Source organism: Protopterus annectens, chromosome 4.part0 (genome assembly GCF_019279795.1).
Source record: "Protopterus annectens isolate FY-2018-M chromosome 4.part0, PAN1.0, whole genome shotgun sequence".
NCBI lineage: Eukaryota > Metazoa > Chordata > Ceratodontiformes > Protopteridae > Protopterus > Protopterus annectens.
The window spans coordinates 1,481,975,515-1,481,996,895 of NC_056733.1; the positions used below are offsets into that span (position 1 = coordinate 1,481,975,515).

The window sequence follows — 21,381 nt, forward strand, 5'->3', positions numbered from 1 at the left end:
CTGCCCTTTAAAGATGAACACTTTGCTACTACTACTGTTTACTGGTGTCTGTATCAGAGTCTGAATGTGAGCATAGACTCCAGGATTAGCTGACTATAAAACACTCTTAGCTAAGGAAACTACATGAGCCCTAAACATGTTAATAACCATTGTTGTCTGCCTCGTGGTGAAGCTTCTGCTGATTCGTACTATGAAATACACTAGAGGGCAAAATTTCTAGGGAACACAGTATTATGTTTGGCAAGGGGTCTCTCACCTTGGACCTCTCTTGCACCTAAAGGATTTGGTGCTCTCATACCTGAACCAGGTGCTAGAACAGGCCCTAGACGGTGCTTTATTCCCATACTGTGGAGGGCTGTGAGCTCACAACAGAGGGTGACAGGGAAAAGATAAGTGATCTGTGAGTCTGCTTAAGACAACAAACAGTAAGCCAAAGCATATTTTTTGTTGATTTATTTTTCTTTTTTTTTAGGTGCAACTGGATTTGCTGGGGGCGGGGGCAGGGGAGTCAGCCATATTAGGATCCATCAAGTTAGGGAAAAAACACCAGCCAGAATAATAGACTGACACTCTTATGGGCTGACTAAGGGCAGCAATAAAGAAAATATAAACTATGTTCACACAGAATAAATAGGGGTAAACTGTACAACATATAGCAGAAACAGTTTAAATTGTGCCAAGCCTTGCTATTCTGCAATCTGCACAGTGTAGTAAATGGCACACAGAGTCATAGTACCAAGTAAAATTAATTTGTCTAACTAGTGATATTAAATCAAACGTATGATTTTAACTCGGACAGAAATGTTTTAAAACAACATAAATAAGCATTTACTTAGAGATTTCTTTATCAGAAATGAAAAAATGTGATTTAACAATGAAAAAGTAGCTATATTAGTGGTTATCATACAAATGAAGGGAAAAAAAATGCAATGTCAAAACTTCAAATGAAGCATATAACAGAAAAATACAGTTATGTAAAATACTACCATAATAGTACATGCCCTTCTCGTCACTGTTGCTGTATTCTTCACCTAACACATCGTCTGCCAAAGATAGCTTTGTTGTTGAAGTGTCACTGGACAAGTGGTTTGTTTCCCAGAATTATTTTACGGTGATCCAAATGTTCGTGAAACTACATCTTCAGCAACTTTGTCTCATCGTTATGAAGTCTGACAAAGTGGGATTTCAGTATGCAGAAGTAGATCAGAGAAAGGCAGCAGACAGAAAATCATTTCCATTTGGACATATATGATTTCTGGTATTGTGTTTCCTGGCCTCCTGCAGAACCCAAAGCACATCCTCAGAAAACAGGTGCCTAAAGGGAATCAAAATCCTATCACCCACAGTGTAATTTGAAGAGTGAACAGGTGAGAATGGATGAGGGAACCCCTTGTCTTGTGTGGGAAGATCCGACCGGTGAGGTAACTTGGGGTGACTGCTTTTGGCCATCTGCAGAAGAAGTTGGAACCAATGCTGTCTGGGCCAAAAGGGAGTCGCCAGCAAGATTTTGTGAGACTTTTGTCTGATCTTGTGCAGAACTTGTAGCAACAGCGGAAGGGGGGTGGTGTAAAGAAACAACCCCTTCCACGGAAAAGACAGGGCATCCACTATGCAAGTTAGAGGACTTTGGAACAAAATAGGGGTAGTTGTCTGCTCAAAGGGATGGCAAAAAGATCTACATGCAGAATACCCCACTGATGGACGATGTCCAGGAACACATCTCTGTGAAGAATCCATTCATGAGCTTGTGGTCTGGACCTGCCATGAGATTGTAATCAGAGGAAATTTTAACTGCCTGAACAGTCACTTGATACTGGACAGCTAGATCCCTGACCTACACAGCCAGTCTTCAAAGAAGATGGAACCTTGTGCCCCCTTTCTTGTTGACATATCACATTCACTGTGGTATTGGCTGTGAGAATTTTGGGGGGTCCAGGATGAAAGAGGGAATGAAAAGCTTGTAGAGCCAGACAAAGAACCCTCATTTCTTTTATTTTTGATATGGTCTGACCTCTGATTAGGAGGCCAGAGACCCTGGACCTTTAAGAGGCCACAAGAGGCATCCTATCCCCTGTCTGAGGCATCCGTGAAAAGCTCCTGAGTGGGAACTTCAGCTTGTAAAAGGAAGCTCTGGATTAAGAGAGGGTTAATGAATCTACAACTAAAGCTCCAGCCTGAGACAAGGAAGAAAGGGAACAGGGAACTCCAGGGGGTGGCAGTGATGAAGTCACAGTGATCTGAGGTACCACTGACTTTTCCTCACATGGAGTCTAGTGAGAGGGAGCATGTAATGGTGGAAGGCATAAATCCTAGGACCCTGGGAAATTCCCTCGCTGTGGCAGAGGACAGAAGAAGAAACTGGAATAAGGCTTTCAGAGACAGAGCCTTGGGGGGAAGAAAAAGATGTCAGCATAGGAACAGTTTGAAGCCTGCATCTGAGGAAGACATGATCCTGGGAAAGGCATCAGAACTGATTTCTGGACATTTATGGTGAACCCCAGACTGTGTAAAAGACAAGTGGTAAACTAGAGTTTCTGTAGCAGACTGCTTGGAGAAGGAGCTGGAATAAGATCATCATTTAGACAGGGAAAACTCTGTATACCTCGAAGCCTGCAAAAAGCAATGACAGGAGTAAGGCATTTAGTGAATACCCTTGGGGCAGTAGAAAGGCCAAAGGGCAAAACAGAAAACTGAAAATGCAAGAAAGAGACAGAGAAACATACAAATTTCCTGAAAAGAAGATGAATGAGGATGTGAAGGTATACAGCCTTGAGATCCAGAGGCACCAGTAAGGCCTGAGGAAGAAAAGGAAAGAATGTCTGAAGGGATAACATTCAAAAGGAAGGGGTCTTGAGAAAGGTGTTGAAAAGGGAAAGATCCAGAATTGGTCTCTATGTACCTTCCTTTCAGAGAACCAAAAACATTTTGGAGTAAATATATGAAAGTAATGGGCTGAATGGTGCCTTGGTCCAAAGAGACTGTAGAACTCTTGGGAAATGAAGAGGCTGTTCCTGAAGAGGTTGAGGAATGTCTGAAAAGGGAGGAAGGGATTTCCAAACTATGAAATATCCCTGATGGATAATGGACAGAACCCAAGAATCTGAAATGATTCAAAGACAATTGGAAAGAGACAGGGAGATGCAGAGAGACAAGAGGACCTGGCCAAGGAGAAGGGAAGGAAAAATGTCAATAGAACCAGGCTTATCCAGAAAAGAAGATTTCTGGGAATAAGGACTGTGAGTAGACTTATCAGGAGGAATACACCTAGAACTCTTCTTACCCTTAGGAATGGGGCTAGTTTGCCTATGAACAAAGGCAGATTTGGAAGGATAGTTCTTCAGAATTTTGGGAATAGGTTTCAGCTTCTGCAAGGCCTTAGCCTTAGCCTTATCCTGCAGGGAGTGGAATAAGTGAACATCAGCAGTTCTGAAAATACTTTTGTTATCTAGAGAGACATCCAAAATGTTTGACCTTGATGTCATTAGGCAAAGCATGAAGACATAGCCAAAAATAATGCCTCATGACTGAGCCAAAGGCAGTAGACTTGGAAGGATAGTTCCTCAGAATTTGTGGAATAGGTTTCAGCTTCTGTAAGGCCTTATCCTTATACTGGAGGGAATGGAATAAGTGAACATCAGCAGTCCTGATCCAGAGATGCATCCAAAAAGTTTGGCCTTGATGTCATCAGGCAAAGTCTGAAGATGTAACCAAAAATAACACCTCATGACTGAGCCAAAGGCAGCAGCCATGGAAGAGGCATCAGCTGCATTTGGCTGAATGTAGGCAACTTCTGAAATGAAGTCTAATAGGGAAAGGGCAGAAGCCTTCCCCTCAGAATCAGGGAGGGCTGAAACCTGGGAAAGGATGGCCAAAGCATAACTGGTCATATGGGTCGGGTAGTTAACAGCCCTAAAGGACAAGCTGGTAGAAGTGTAAATCATTTTGCCCAACCTTTCCATGGCCCTACTATCGTTAGAAGGAAGCAGCTTGGTAGAGGGCAATAACGTAGAGGGCTTATCAGAAGAAACTGACAGCACTGAAAGGAGATCAGAAGGGCACTTTTAAATAAATTTACAATCCTCAGGCACTTTGTAGAAACTATCAGACTTCTTTGGTGCATGAGGCTTAGAGTCAGCAGCTAAAGAGGCTGCAGAAAAAGTATCCAAAAAGGCAGCCAAAACAGGAGGAACAGCAGATGGTTTGGGAGACTCCATCTGGACAAATTCATAGTATCTCTTTTGAATCCTCGGAATAATCCCAATTAAAATAGTCCATCATGCAGGCAATAGTATCACTAAAGGATAACTCTTCCAAGGGAGAGTCTTCCTCTGAACTGCAGTCTGGAGGGAGGAGGGGATTTGGGAACAATAGATTAAGGATTCTTCCCCAGAGTCTGAATCTTCATCTGAGGCGTCCAGTTCTCTAGACCTTTTAACAGGAGTAGAAGACCAGGGGGCAGCAAGAATGGAGACCCCTTGAGGATGCTTTAAGGCCATCAAAGCATTAAACAAACCATATAAAAACATGACCTGCAGCAGAATGATAGTATAAACCCACTAAACTAATGTCTTTCGGCTTTTCCCGGTTAGGGGTCGCCACAGCGGAACTCTGGTCCGCTAATGATTGGCAGTGGATTTTTTTACGGTGCCAGCCTGACGTCCAACCTTGAAAGAAGGCACACACATTCACGCATGCAACTACCTGCATGTCTTTAAAATTCACTCAACCACAGGGAGGACATGCAGACTCCACACAGAAGGCGCTCCAGCCGAGAATCGATCCGGAGAACCTCTTGCTGTGAGGCAACAATGCTAACCACTGCACCACCATTGCACAAACCAAAAAAATGTTCAGCCAGTGCAAGAAGTCAAAATAATCCATTCACCACAAAATGAAGTGTAGTAAGCGCTTTCATTATTTAATTTGTATCAAAAACTTCTTCAGACTAACGTGACATAAAAAAATCAAACATTTAAACAACAATTAATCGTAATCATATGCTATCAAAACACCAAGTAAAGATCACAATTAAACTATAAGATACTTAAAAAGAAAGTTTGCTTGCTTAATATAATCACTGAAATATAATTACATCTTTAAAAATTAAGTCTTTAAATCTTTAAAACACATTTTATATTAATTCACTCATTTAAACCAGGAAATTTATCAGCATCAAGCATGACTTGCCAACGAACTTCTTTATGTTCAGGGGCACTAATAAAATCACCTCCACAACTGACTTCATGCAATTTGTCAAGTACAAAAAAACAAAATTTTCTGAAACCTTCACAGGATAAACTACATTTTCCCAAAGCATTTCTAACATCTTTACTTTTGATGGCTAATACATGCTCACATATTCTCTCTGCAAGAATTGTTGGTTTTGCCAACATAGAATGCTGCACAAAAGTCATAATAAGCTAAAAAGATTACATTCTTAGATTTACAAGTAAATACAGTTTTAGCTTCTAAAATGCAATAGCTGCATTTTTTAAAGTGACCTGAGGTCTAAAGTTATCACATACAACAGATAAATAGCATCACGTTTTATTTTACAGAATGTAGACTGAACACTGTACACAGCCTTGAGGGTCGAATAGTGATGTATAACAAGAAATCTACCATTACAATTGCAAAGCAAACACCCCAAAAGGTTCTCTGCTTCAGCAGCTATAAAAAACACATGACTAACTTTTAGTAACATACTTGGTGTGCAAAGCACATCCGCAGCATATGGAGAAAGAGATGCTGAGCCAGATGACGATTACTTTGCCCTAATATCTTGCTTCTACAACGAGCCTTCTGTATAAGCTGATTGTAAAGTACACTTATGTTGTAAAAATTATGAAATTCACAGAAAACATTGTTATATTTCAGAGCTACTATCAGGCCATTAATGGTAAATGCTAAGCAACCAACAGCAAAGCACCTGTAATGCATTATTTCTGCATCAACTATACAAATACAATGAAGCATTTTACATTTTTAGGCATGAAGATAAAGATAGTCCACTAAAGCAATATCTTTCAAATAGTATGATGTATGAGAAAAGGGGCAATAAGAAAGCACTTGTTGCTAACATATCTCCTTACTTACAGCCATACATAGAGAACGGGCCTCTTCCGAGAATTTGCTGGAGTACTCTTCTTGTACCTCCTTAACTAGCCTTTCAACCTCCTCTCGTTTAATCTTCTTCTTCCTCTGTTGAAATGGAGACTGACCCTCAATCATCTCATACACAAGGCAACCAAGAGCCCACCAGTCAGGACTGAATGTGTAACGCTCATTTTTAACAACTTCAGGAGCTGGTATGACAAATAATGCAAAAGAGAGAATAATCCAGGGTTCTCACTGTGCAGAGTAAACAGTTTTCAAAACATTTCACCAGGTACTGCTGGTGCCAAAATATGCAGGACACTTCAAAGGAGTTATTACAATGTAAACTAATCACTCTGTAGATGAAGAGGTGACAAAAAACAACGTCTAGAATTAAAAAAAGGAAAGCAAACTATCTTTGCTTCAAAAATCAATACCCAAGTCACAATTACAATGCTTGCTTTTTGCTGCAACTGTACAATGCTTTATTGTGAGTATTCACAACCACACAGTGTAATTCTGTTAGAATATATATGAACAACTGCTTGCTCGAACACAATGTACAACATATAGCCCATGCTATGGGTCAGTAAAAGGGATCAGCTTTTCTAAAAGACATGTAGCTCATCAAAAATGTATGATCCCTTTTCCTAAATTGAAGCAGTAGAGCAGTGAGTAGCACTGCTGCCTCATAGTGCTTGGTTTCCCAGATCATTTCTCAAGCAGAGTGACTTCTGCACAGTTTTCACACCCTTCCTGTATTTTGGCTCTAAGTTACCCTGACCTTGAATTGGATAAGCCATCAATCAGACAATGAATGAATGAATGAATGAACAAATGAATGAATGTGACAGCAACAAAATTAAAGTTATAATGTATCTTACGCTTTCATTATGGAAAATGTCACACACAATAAAATCTTTTATGAACTATTCTGTTAATTAAAACTCGTGCACTATGCATTTTACTTCAAAAGAAAGAGATGCAACACAATATAACACAACAGCAGATATTTGCATGCATCTCCTAAACATACTCATCATCCATCACAAAATTGTATCAGGCACTTGGACTACAAAAACATCTGTAAACTGCAAGCGCCCTACTGAAAGCAATAATCTTCAGTTCCACTTTCAGAGATTAGCTGCCTCATCCAGTGAAGTATGAATACAATGCTCTCTCTCTCTCTCTCTCTCTCTCTCTCAGTCTTCTAAATGAAGACGTCAGGAAATACAATCTACATAACCAAGGAATTACCAGGGGGATGCCAGAATTAATACATGAAGTCTCTCAAGAATAAGATGTAAAAACAGAAAATAATGATGGAAGTGGGAGAAATTAAAAGCCTCTTGATACAAGCTATAACTTAGAGGAAAGAAAAACTACGAGACAAAAAAAGTACAATTGTTTAAAATCTTACCATAACAGCAGATGTCCTCCTCTTCACTGTTACAGTATTCTTCACAGAAGGGTTATCCCGCCCAGTGCAGCCCTATGCTCGGCCTGTATTAAAAAGCATAAAAAATATCTTGTATGCACCATATGTCACATTTATGCTCCCTGCACAGAATGCAGGCCATAAAAAGGACATAGGAACGCGACTACCGAGAACTGAATTGCCCCAGAAGACAACAGACGACAAAGGAGTTCATGCACATCCTGAAGGAAAAAATGCAAAACAAACAAGAGGGGGATGGAGGGAGGGAGCGAATACTGCAACGTTAAAGAGAAGGACATCTACTGTGTCATGGTAAGATTTTACACAACTGTACTATGTCCTTCTATATCACTGTTGCATTATTCTTCATAGAAGGGAGAGTAAAAAAGCTCAAGAAACAGAATAGGAGGTGGAAGGCTGAGAAGAGCCCTCAACAAACACACATAAAATGGTTTCAGCAAAACCTGCTCTGTCCCTAGAACCCATATCCAACTTATAATGCTCAGTAAAGGTATGCACTGAAGACCAAGTAGCTGCTTCAAGAATGGAACTGGTATCCAACCTCTTGAAGAAGGCATCAGAAGAGGCAAAAGCCCTAGTGGAATGAAATGTAACAGAAGCAGACAGAGGTTTGCAATGAAAAGAATAACAAGGACATGGCCTTGGATATCTAGGAGGAGATGATTTGCTTAGAAACAGCCAAGCCCAAAGAACTGAGATGAAAGGAAACAAACAGCTGATCAGACTTACGAATGGTCCTAGTTTTATCCAAATAGTACCTGAGCTGTTTATGCAAATCCAACGTATGCAGGACCCTCACACCAGCACACTTAAGAGAAGGGTAAAATGGAAGGGAGTTGTACCAACTATTTTAAGGACAACTCATTTATTACTTTGGGCATTAAAGAAGGATTAGTATGAAGGGACACCCTGCCCTTGTGAAAAACAAAAAAAGGAGGAATGGCCCTAAGGGCCTGGAGCGCAGAAACACTCCGAGGAGAAATAAGAGCCAGCAACGAAACAATCTTCCAAGTACAATGTTGAAAAGAAGCAGAATATGCAAGGTCAGAAGGAGCCCAAGTCAATTTTTCCAAAACAAAATTAAGGTCCCAATGAGGAATATGTTTTCTTGGAGGCCTAATATGCAGGATGCCTTTAATAAACTGTTTGACATCAAAACGAGAAGTCAAAGGAGGATTCAAGGGCAGAAAAGCAGGAATGTCTAACAAATGGGCCTTCACTCACGATTAGGCCAAGCCAGACTGGAGCAACTCACACAAATAAGATGACCAGAGGGGCATCCACTGAAAAAGGGTCCTGCTTACGAGCATAGCATCAAACTGAAAATCTTTTCCATTTGGACGTATAAGACTTTCTGGTTCAAGGTTTCCTTGCCTCCTGTAAAACCCTGAGCATGTTCTCAGAAAAGAGATGCTTGAAAGGGATCAAAACCCTATCACCTACAATGTCAGTTGCAGACTGAGCAGGTGGGGATGGATGACAGACCCCTTGTCCTGTGTGAGTAGATCCAACCTGTGAGGTAAATTGTGATGATTGCTCCTGGCCAGATGCATTAGGATGAGGAACCAGTAATGTCTCGGCCAAAAAGAGGTCACTATCAAGATTTCTGGGGAGTCCAGCTGAATCTTCTGCAAGACTCTTGGAAGTACAGGAAGAGGAGGTAAATCATAAAGAAACACCCCCTTCCAAGGAAAGGAAAGGGCATCTGTCTTCTACGCCAGATGGCATGCCACTCTGGAACAGAAAGAGAGAGAGAGAGAGGAAGCTGCCTGTTCAGAGGGGAGGTAAAAAGATCTACCTGAGGAATACCACACTGATGTGCAATGTCCAGAAACACTTCTCTGTGAAGCATCCACTCATGAAGCCTGTGTTTTGGACCTGCTCAGAGTCTGCCCACTAGACTGTGCTCTGAATGAATGTATACTGCCTGAACAGTTAACTGATAACTGAAAACCACTTCCCAAGCCTGAAGCACCATCCTGCACAGAAAATAAGATTTCATGCCCCCCTGCTTGTTGACATACCACATCACTGTAGTGCTGTCTGTGTACACCTTCAAGAAGCCTGGAGAACATATGGGGTGAAAAGCCTGAATCAGAGCTCTCATTTCTTTGATGTTGATATGGTATGATTTCTGATGGAGAGGCCAGAGGCTCTGAACCTTAATTTGACCAAGAGAAGCCCCCCACCCCATGTCTAAGGCAGGGTCCATGACAGAAGAACGAAACGCCAGATCACTGATGACCACATCGCCGAGATGATGTCACCAACAGCAGACATCCCCGACAACGGTAAGTCAAGATATTACGGAATGGAATGGAACACGTTTCTGTTCCCGTAATGCACACAAAAAACACATTAAAATGTGTATAAGCAGGGGGGCAAGCCCCCCTGCACACTCCCCCCACTTAAATATACCAACTCCGAGATTGCATTATAGTGAAGGAATGGGACTAACTCCCATTCTGCACTACTCACCATTGTTGGGGATGTCTGCTGTCAGCGATACCGTCTCAGCAATATGGTCGTGGGTGATCTGGCATTTCGTTCTTCTGTCGTGGACCCCTGAGGCATTGGTGAACAGCTCTTGAAAAGGGACTGGAAGCTGAAAGGGCCGGCCTGGGTCGAGAGTGAACTCTTGAATCCAGCACTCAAATCCCTCCTTGAGACAGGGAAGGAGCTGTACACTGAAATTTAGAGGGTGACGAGGCTGCAGCCAAACTGACTTGAGGTACCACTGAAGCTTTCATATATGCAGTCTGGCAAGAGGAAGCAATGAATAGAAGAGGCCATGAATCCCAGGGTCCAAAGAAACTTGCTGGCTGGCATGACAGTCAGAAGAAGGAGAGACTGAAAGAAGGCTGTCAGCAATACCTTTGGAGATGGAAGAGAGGCCAATATTGGTACTATCTGAATCCTGCATCCCAGATACACATGACCTTGAGCGGGAGTCAGGACGGACTTTTGGAAGTTGATAGTAAACCCCAGACTGATGAAGACAGAAGGTGAAATGCAGATCCTGTAACAATCGACTGCGAGAAGGTGCCTGAAGCAACAGGTCATCTAGACAAGGAAAAACCTGAATGCCTTGGAGCCTGCAGAAGGCAATCACAGGAGTTAGGCATTTTTTGAATACCCTTGGGGCAGTAGAGAGGACAAAAGGTAAAGCAGACAACTGAAAATGAAAGAAATACATAGAGAAATGTAAAAACTTCCTGAAGAGAGGGTGAATAAGGATATAAAGGTAAGCATCTTTCATATCCAAGGACACCAAAAATAGCCTGGTGTAATAAAACAGGAAACAGCATTTGAAGAGCAAGCATCCAAAAAGAAGGAATCTTCAGAAAGGCATTGAGCTGGGAGAGATCCAAAATAGGTCTCCAAGTGCCCGCCTTTCAATGAAACAGGAACATCCTGGAATAAAAACCTTTTCCCACTTGGGAAGGGAGAACAGGTTGAATGGTCCCTTTGTTCAGCTGGGATCATAGAACCTGCAGGAAATGAGGAAGTTGCTCTAAAGGAGCTTGAGGAATCCCTGAAAATGGTGGGAGAGATTTCCATACTATGAAGTAACCCTGACAGATGACAGAAAAAAAACAAGAGTCTAAAGTGATTACACGCTAATTTGGAAGACAAAAAGGACAAAGGAACCTGGTCTAAAAGAAGGTGGAGCAAATTGTCAAAGAGAAGCAGGCTTATCAGATAAAGGAGGCTTGTAGGCCATAGAAATCTGAGAAGCCTTACTAGAGGGGCCCACCTCCCCCCTTCCTGCCCTTAAAGGCTTTTAGGATTGCCTGCAAACAAATGTAAATCTAGATGGATAATTCCTCTGGAACTTGGGTACAGCAGAGACAAAAATATGTTTAAGGTCTTGCAAGGATTTGCCTTTCTCTTGAAGAGACTTAAACATAGCAGCAGCAGCAGTCCCAAAAAGATGTGCATTATAAAAAGAAGCATCAGACAACATTGCCTTAATTCCTCAGGTGCAGACTGGAGATGAAGCCAAGAATAAAGCCGCATGACAGACCCAAAAGCTAAGTCCATAGAAGAGGCAACAGCAGCATCATAGATACACTTAATAGAGTGGTGAGCCACTTGAGAAGCAGAACCTAAAAAAGATAAGGCCGAGGATTTGCCTTCAAAATCAGGAAGGTCAGAGATAACCTGACAAGCCTGAGCAATCAAGGCCAGAGCATACCTGGTCATGTACATCTCATAATTAATAGAAAATGTACGCCTAAAGGCCAAAGTAGAAAAAGTGTAAATTTTCTTGCCAATCCTCTCCATTGCCCTACAATCCTTCAGAAGGCAAACGTTTGGAAGAGGACAAAAGTTTAGAAGGTTTGTCAGAAGAGACTAACACAACAGCAGGATCAGAAGAAGGACATTTAAATAAAAATAGACAATCCTCTGGAACCTTATAGAACCTATAAGGTTTCTTAGGAGCAGGAGGCTAAGAATCAGGAGACTTCGAAGCAGCAATGAAAGTATCTAACAAGGCATCCACAATAGGAGGAACTGCCGATGGTTTAGCAGTATGCACCTGAAGCATCTCATAATATATTCTATGAATATCAGACACTTGAGTCCTACTTAAAGAAGTCCATCATCCTAGAAGCTGTTTCCCAAAGGACAATTCATCTGAAGGACACTCGGGCAGAGGCACCGGAAGCTGCTGAAGGCTGGGGGGGGGGGGTGGAAGGTGAGAGGGGCAATTAATGATCTAAAAAGGGCAATTTTATAAAACTATTTACTATGACAACATGGGTTCTCTTGGAGGACATTTTAAGCTTAGCCAATTTCCCTTTTGGTACTTGAATTAACATTTCCTGATTGGTCTTACCTATCCCATGGCCAATAGTTGTAAATTAGCCCTAGAGAGAATAACTGTGATCATACCATAGATAATTTGAGGGGACCCATGTAAGGTATGGAGCATTTAGGAACTGCCTATACCCATTAGTGGCATGAGGGGCAATCCTGGAGTACATTTTCTATTACCCATCCATAGATCCAAGTTGCATTTAAATATGAATAGAAATGAGCTTTATTTTACTTCAATGGAGAGTCTGTTCTAGAACAGTGGTAGCTTCTGTGATATTTTTCATATATATATATATATATATATATATATATATATATATATACATATGTATATATATACATATGTATATATATATATATCCATCTCTCCATAACATTCAGTTTAGACACCTGGACTGAGTATTTCTGATCCCATTTGACTTGCTGATGTTCAGTAGGTCCATCAGTATTAGGTCGGAGGATGCCTTGTATGCCAGACACAGGTCAGCTCTAAGCACTCTGTAGGATACTGAGAATAGTGATAAATTTTTGAGGTGGTCCACGCAGGACCTATTGTTTAGAACTTGTATCCATTTAGTAAGATATCTCTGTGGGTATTCCAATTGTTGCATGGGTCTGGACATGCCAGAATGGGCATTATACAAAGTGATTGACCTAATGAGGGCTTTGCAAAGGGGGACAATAACTTCTCTAGATCTAGTCGCAATTAATTTGTTTATAAACTGCAATATAGAAAGATTTTGACTCTGGGCACATGTTGGTCAAAAGTTAGGTCACTGTACACACAAGTTCCCAAATGCCAAACGACTGGGTCAGTTCTCTGGAGGTACTGTCAATTAAGTTATGGTCATTCTTACATGGAAATGCAGATTTACAAGTCTTGTAAATGAAGTAAGAGTTATACAGTTTTTTTCTTTTTTTTGAAGAAATGCTGAGGTTCCCTATATTTCCTTTCAGTGATGGTAGAGGACTTGTATAATTCATTGTGTGCACCTGTAATGTTAGCATTAATGCATATATGAAGAGGTTTGAAAGATACTCCTTCAGAGGAGTTTTGTCTTTACACAAATTTCTATAACATTTGTTTCAGCATCGAATTGTACAGAATCTGTTGTGAACAGTTATATACCAAAACTAATTAAAAAAATGTTGATTTTATTGTGCCCACTTCAGACCATTTTTAGTAACTTTAGAAAAGGCATTAAAAATGTGAACACTCATCGAACGTATGGGTTCATAGGTTGGTACTAGGCTATTGGCCCTAGGGCCTATACAAGCCTAGCCATAACAATTCCCTGGCTATTTCTTCCCATAGTATTTACTTCCCTGGACCCCTGTCTAGCAGGGCGACTGACGTGATCCCCGGGGTGAATTTCCTATCTCCCATCCAATCATCAAAGTTCCTTTTGAAGACGGCCAAAGAGGTGCTCTGCTTGACATGTATGGGCAGTCTATTCCAGAGTCTGGGGAGTCTCTGGGTCAGGAACCTACCCCTCCAGCATGCTTTGTTCATTGTGATGACAAGGTTTAGATCTCTGGAGCGTGTGTGTGTCTGAGGGATTGGGATTTCTTTAAGTGTAGCATGTCCAACAGCTCTGGGTTTGACATGGCCTTGTATGTTAAGCAGAGATCGCCTCTGAGTAGACGATATGCAACAGAGTATAGGTGGAGTTTTTTTTTTAGATGGTCAGCATAGGGCATCTGCTTTAGGCCTGTGATTCTTTTAGTGAGGTATTTCTGCGGCCTTTCCAGTTGTTGCAGATGTCTTGAGAGGTACATACCAAACAAGGCGTTGTATTCTATAATGTGTCTAAAGAGGGATGAGTGTAGTGGGACAATGACCTCCTTTTTTTGGATGAAAAGCCCTTAGAGATGAGATGTGCCACATAGAAGGATTTCCTGACTGTTGTGGCAACGTGGTTATCGAAGGTGAGACCACTGTCCACCTGTGTTCCCTAAGTCTCTTATCACATTTTCGGTGTTTAGTGTACTGCCACCTACGTGGTAATTCACGGGTACATGTTTTTTCCCCAAAGGGGATAACTACACATTTCTTGGCATTGAGCTTGAGCCCATGGCTCTGGTACCAAGCATCTGTTTCTGTAAGGCCCTTTGTAGAATATCCACATCATTTGGGGATTCAATAATGGCTCCCAGTTTGCAGTCATCTGCGAACTTTGTTAGCCAGAGTCCCTTAGTGTTGGCCTGTACTTCAGAGAAATAGATGCCAAACAAGAGCTGTCCCACAACTGAACCCTGAGGTACTCTACTTGTCACTTGTCTGGAGCTGGATTTAGAGTCGGCGACTTTTACATTATGGGTTCTGTCAATAAGCCAGTTGGCAACTCATCGAGTGATGTAGGGATTAATGCCCAGCTTAGTAAGTTCATCTATGATTCCAGAGTGGGGGATGGTGTCGAAGGCCTTGGCGAGGTCCAGATAGGCTGTGCGGACCCCACCTTACCCTTGTCCACAGCTCTAGAGACTGATTTGAAGAAGTCAATCAGGTTCAGGAGACAAGATTGTCCCTTCATGAACCCAAACTGCGTGGGGTCCAGTGTTTGAAGGTTGCCAATGTCTTTGTTTATAAGTTCCATGATAATACGTTCCATGGCCTTACAGATCAGGCTCATCAGACTGATGGGGTGGTAGCTCCTGAGATCCAAGGTGGATCCCCCCTTGTGGAGTGGGATAACTGTAGCTGTGTGCCACTCAGTGGGCACAAAGCCTGAGGTGAGACTATGATTAAACATGACACTTAGGTGAGGTACCAGCTCATTTTGTAGTTCACGTAGTACATAGCCTGGGATGTCGTCTGGTCCCATGGATGCTGTATTCTTAGCTTTGGCGAGTGAGTTTTTTACCTGTGTGGCCATTACTGGAATTTGGCAATCTTTTGGTATTGAGATGGGTCCTTTAGGGGGTGAGAGGGGGATGAAGTTTGCACTGAATCAATATGCCAGAATATTGGCAATATCCTTGGGATCAGTATACTTAATGTCATTCTGTTGTAGCTCAGAGCAGATCTGAGCATTGCCATTTAGATTCTTGACATAGTTATAGAATGCCTTGTGGTTGTCTTTGGAATCTTTGGTAATTTTATTTTTGTAACTAGCTTTGGAGGATTTTATGAGAGATCTCAGCTTCTTACTGAGGCTGGTAAGGGAATCTTTTGCATCCTGGGATTTTCCCCTTTTCTGCAACACTTTCTTCCTTCTGTCGTATAGTTTGTTTATGGCAGGGGAACACCAGATTGGCTTCCTTTTTTTGGAGGAGAGCATCTTGGTTCTATTTGGGATGGCACGAGTGGATGTGCTTGTACAGTGCCTTAGTGTAGGATTCAGCAGTCGAACATTCAGAGCCGTCTGCATGGGTGTCATAAAGTTTGTCACTTCTGACTTGAGTAGCATGAAGTTGGCTTTGGAGAAGTTTTTTTTTACAGAGGTTTCCTTACTGGGGGTGGGGGGGGGGTGTGGATGTCAAGGGCGATTAGCTTATGGTCAGACCTGACCAACGAGGGGGTGACCACTGGTAGTTGCACTGGGAGAATTTCAGACGCATTGTGTTGGGCAACTAGCCTGGTGTTGTGAATATCCTTGGTGAATATGGACACTCCTCCATCTTTAGTGTTTCGGTCCTGGTTTGGTGGCCGAAAAGTGTGGTAAGAGTTGTAGCCTGATATTGCAGGGGTGCTCTCTGGAGCCTTGAACCAGGTCTCAGTTACTGCACAGATATCAATGTTCTCCATTTTTAGGAGTGCCTCAAGAGAGTGCATTTTGAGGTTTACACTTCTAGCACTGAGTAGCATTACCCTCAGATTTTGCATGCTTGTACCTGTTACAGTGATGGTTTTGTCCTTTGAACTTTGCCTAAAAAACGCACTATTGGGGTGGCAAGAGCCTTAGCCAGTAACCTGAATCTTAAGGTCGACAGGTGCAGACCATCTCTGGCAAAGCATCGTGGTCTGTCGATCATGTCGTCCCAGGCAGACAGATACTGGGTCCCCTTTGAATGACACCAGAAGCTTAGCCAATTGTTGAAGTCAATCATTTTGTCCTTATACTGTGGTATCATTCTGGGTGAAGGCAGGCTACTACTCAGGGCTAGGGTCATACCTGCCTGGGCTACATGATCCGACAGCTCTTCCATGACTCTTTTCATGTAGTCCAGGAAAGTATGTATCAAGTCATTCACTCCAACATGGACAACGACAGAGTCATATTTCTACTTGTTGTGGAGTGACTTGAGTGCATGCGTTACATGGCGGATCCTGACACCTGACAAGCAGCTGACTGCAATTTTCTCCTTGTTCATCCTGGTGAGTGGGAGATCAGTGTGCCTGACTATAAGTCACCTATGACTAAAGTGTTGGGTACATTGTCTGGCCTTAGGGCTGTTGTTGGGTGGCACATGGTGTTGTAAGCTATGTGACACTTTGGTTGTGATTGGTGTTTATTTGCATTTCAGCTTCGGAGGTCCTTGTTGCTTGGGCAGGTTACTGCTAAGGCCCTCCACATATGTGGGTTTAGTGTTGCTATGTGTGGGTGTTGGTATGTGGGTTTAGAAGTGCTATGTAGTGTGTGCGTTAACCTTCTCCTCTTGACTGTCTAGCACAATCTTAGGTGGAGAGAGCTTTGCTTCCAGTTTGGCTATGTAAGTGCATCTCTCGCAGGTTGTAGTGTTGGGCGGTAGGAGGAGAGGGTTGTCTGTGTACATGAGGCAACTGCTGCATTTCCCCAGTATGCCCAGATTCACCAGCTGGACAGAAGAAATCACCGGAAGCTGACCCTTGGACATGCCTGGTTTGTTGCTTTTTTTTTTTTTTTTATATAAAGTACAAGAGTTGTTTTCCCTTACCTTAACAAGGTACTTTGCAATTACAGGCTGTTTAGTGGCTATGATTAATTTCTCCTTATTAACAAGGAGAGCTGAGTGCTTGTATCACTTTACGACTTCCTACTGCTTTCCAGCAGGTTTTAAAGCAAGTGTTAGTCACAGGGATGCCTAAAGGTAAGATGAAAAAAAATGGTTTATCCTAAACACTGCAGTGTGCACTAGAGGTAGATGTGAAAGTAGGTAACTTCAGTTTTACCTGTCTAAAAAGTTAAGTTTTAGTGGAAAGTCACTATTTTTAAAACAGCAAGACAGATTGAAAGGGGTGGTCACTTTTGTATTCTGGCACTATGGAATACAGTAGGATGGCCAATAAATTTAAATAAGTTGAAGAGAAGTGATTTCACAAAATGATAATTTTGTGCTTATTCACACAATCCAGTAAAAAGAGAGAGGAAATGGGATTATATAAGTCTACATGCAAGCAACTATCACATAGGTGAACATCAGACTACTCACACATTTATGCTACCCCACAGTATGTTCATTATTTTGAGCCACACTGAGGAAAAAAAAAATCTGCAGTTCATTTATTGAAGGACTACAGCACAAAAGAATGATATCCTTGTTCTCTGGACGTGCTCATTCTGTAGTAACAGAAAGAAACAATGAGGAATTAGTGAGGTATGATTGTCCTTGTACTTGGTATTTAAAAAAAAAACTTCAGTTTGGATTCATGCACTTTTCTGGTTATCAAATGAAGGCAGGAGGACCCCTTCAGAATGATAGGGTAATTATCATGTTAAGCCTGGAATTTTTAAGAGTCTGTCTTTTTGGCTTTTCCTGGTTAGGGGTCGCCACAGTTGAACTCCAGTCCACTAATGATTGGCAGTAGATTTTATGGTGCCGAGTTGCTAGCCCGACGCCCAACCTTCAGCGAAGGCACGCCCATTCCCGCATGTCTTTCGGAGGCCACTTGACTGCGGGGAGGACATGCAGACTCCACACAGAAGGCAATCCAGCAGAGAATCGAACAGGAGAACCTATTGCTGTGAGGCAACAACGCTACCGCTGTACCACACCGATGTTTTTATTAGCACATCTTGCTCTTTCCATATAAGATACTCAGGATTGTTGAATGGTAGCTGATGGCCATACTCCAATGAAGTCATTGTGTAGTTAGATGTAGTCCTATTTTTTTATAGCTACTCTCCATTACTGCAGCACATATTGTGTTATATTAATAAATTTGTCTCACTTCAGAAATATTACAACATTGAAAACTATTCCCACCCAGAAGTGTAGCTGGTCTTTGTGACTCCTGGTGCCACTCCCTGATCTAGTGTCCTCTCACGATCTCAATGTGAGAGTAACAAAAAGTCCCTTAGATCTGGTGCTCACACACGTGCGTGTGCGCACACACACACAATCAATCAGTTGGGGGCAGCAGACAACTGTTGATAAAAAAAAAACATCTCTTGAATCACACAGCAGTGCAATCGGAGACAGCAGAAAACTCTCCTCTCCTTAAAAACTTTAAATGAGAAAACATCTCACAAATCAACAAAACTCTCCTTACCATTCTGGCAGCAATGATCAGCAGTTTCAGTACTCGGGGAAACAGCATAATTCTCCTTAACCTTGAACCCGAAAAACACACACAACGTCCGTGTGCTTGTGTTTCAACCCATGTTAGCATGCGACACAGGCTGCATGCATGGATCTTCAATTGCCTATGTCACTTCATTAAGAGACGGGTCTTGCAGCTGTAAAAGTGGAGGGGTGCTCCCTCCCCCTCACTCTATGGTTCCGGTACCCTTGCACTCGGGGCTAACAGACTCCTCTTCAACAGAATCCTTAGCCAAATGTGAAGACATCTGTGAAGAATAGGGCAAAGACCCTCACCAGACAGAATCCTCGTACAAGTAATCTGGTTCACTAAGCCGTTTAGAAAGGGTAGAGGTCTAAGGAGGAGCAAGTACTGAAACATCTTAAGGCTTTAGGGCCATTAAGGCAGAAAAGAAGCCCTGAGTAAACTCTTGCCACTCCTTTTGAGGATGCATTGAAAGATATGAAACATGTTTCAGTTTTTGTCTTTTCTTAGAAGGGACATTAGACCTAACAAGTACCGGAGGTTCTAACTCTTGGCGAGATTCAAGAAGAGAACACAGAATGTCTTCCCTGACCAATATCTGCAGAATCCCTCTAGAAGTCTCCAAGATAAACAACCACGGTCCCCCCTCGACATCTGGAGCAGACACCTGCAAAGCCTCAGGGGACATGCAAAAAGATGGATCCATGCCGGTCACCAGTGAGGTCACGGCAAAGGAATACAACGTAAATTCAGAATGACCTATAGAGCTATTACCTGCTTCTAGAGGGATGTCCGGTGGTGGCTGGACAGCTAAAAAATCTGGCTGAGACGTCTTGGCCTTCTTTTCTTTTTACCTAGCTGGAATATCTCAGGGTTAAAGGATTCTTCCATGGCACCCTGGGCTAACTGTTTAAGCCATTGGTTTCAAGATAAATGTGGCCAGGGAAGACAGCTTATGAGTGTCTTAGGCACAAATGCATTACAGATACTATAAGAGGTATGGCTATGGGAAGTGCCCAAACAAAAAAGACACTGTTCATGACAATCCTTATGGGGACTCTTCCCCTTCTTGGTTGACGTAAAAGAAAAAAAAAATGGGGTGCTTACCTGGTGTTGCTAAATATTCAGTGCAACAAACAATACATTCAAGCCAACTGACAAAAACAATGTTTAAACTGGTGACAAAAGAAGTTCTATGTAGTTGCATCCATACATCCATTTTGTGCCCTATGTTCTGTACAGGGAACATAAACGTGAAGTATGGTGCATACAAGATCTCTGTAGGCTTTTTCATACTGGCTGAGCATCAGGCTGCCCTGGCTATGAAGAATACTGCAACAGTGACATAGAAGGACATCTATGTGCATACTAGTGGGACAAAAGCACGTAAAGATTGTAAGATAAAAGTGTAATATTAGCAGGTCAGCTCATTTTGAATAGCAAATGCAAACCTGCTTTCGCCACCATCATTTATCTCACAAAGATCTGCTGGAGGATTTTGCATCCTAAAAGAATGTCTGCAGACTCTCTCTCTCTCTCTCTCTCAATGTAGGCTATCATACTTTGTACCAAGTTATCATTTTACCTCTCCAATTCACCCAGGTACCCTTTCACAGCTCTATCCCAAACCTTGTGTACTGATCCTTAAGCATAACTTGGTGCCATATACAAAGCATTGCACATTATTAGCAATTTCACTGCATCATCACTTATCCTATGAAAATGTACTGAAGGACTCCCCACGGGCCAAATGCTTGGGGTACTCCACTAATCACATAATTCTTCAGAATAACATCTGTTTACTTTGAGCCTCTGATGTCTGAAATGAATGATGTGCCTTTTGCACACATGTACTCTCTCTCTCACGCGCACACACACACACACACACACACACACACACACACACACACACACACAGTTTCATTTGCAACTATTTCTTGACAGTCAGTAGAAGAGTCACCCTATAGCTTTACTTAAAGGATTCAGCCTCAGGCTTGTCATGAAGGTCTTACTACTGTGTGTGTAGACGCTGTGAATACAGCATTTTACTAATATCTTATTTAACAGCAAATCATTCTTCTGTAGTCAGACTGTGTGTTTGTTAAAAGTATGTATTAGAAATGTCTAATGCACTTGCAGAAATTAATTTAGCTGTAGTCAGGTTGCACATTTTGTAAACGCATTAAAGAACCTTACAGATGTGTATTAAGGCATAAAACTGCCTCTGTATGTATATACAAAAAGTAGTTTGTTTATTTACACAGTGTTGACCACGTTAGTCCCAGGGGCCTGTGGTGGCATTGATACTGACTAGGGAAATGAAAAATTAAACAAATCGATACGAGAGGGTGGTGAAGAGTGCTTCGTGTTACAGGTATGGAGGGTAATGAACCAAACAAAGAAGAGAATGAGCAACAAGAAAGTAGCGAGAATGGAATTTCTGCACAAAATGTGGGGAATGGGACTGCAGTTACTGCTACAACCCTTTTCAGTGGGCAGACTACATGCTGACTTGAATGCATTTTTCAAAAGAGTAGGGGTCCTTTATTAAACACAGCAAAAAAACACTCACTCA

General features: G+C 42.0%; 1 protein-coding gene across 2 annotated transcripts in view; it reads right to left on the reverse strand.

Moving 5' to 3' along the window:
- GRK6 (G protein-coupled receptor kinase 6) overlaps window positions 1-21,381 on the reverse strand; it is a 1,979,509-nt gene that overhangs the window by 405,587 nt on the left and 1,552,541 nt on the right. For both annotated transcript variants that reach the window (XM_044069323.1, XM_044069324.1), the window contains exon 12: window positions 6,097-6,305. In XM_044069323.1, the coding sequence (XP_043925258.1) occupies window positions 6,097-6,305 (209 nt within the window). The remainder of the gene's footprint in view (window positions 1-6,096; window positions 6,306-21,381) is intronic.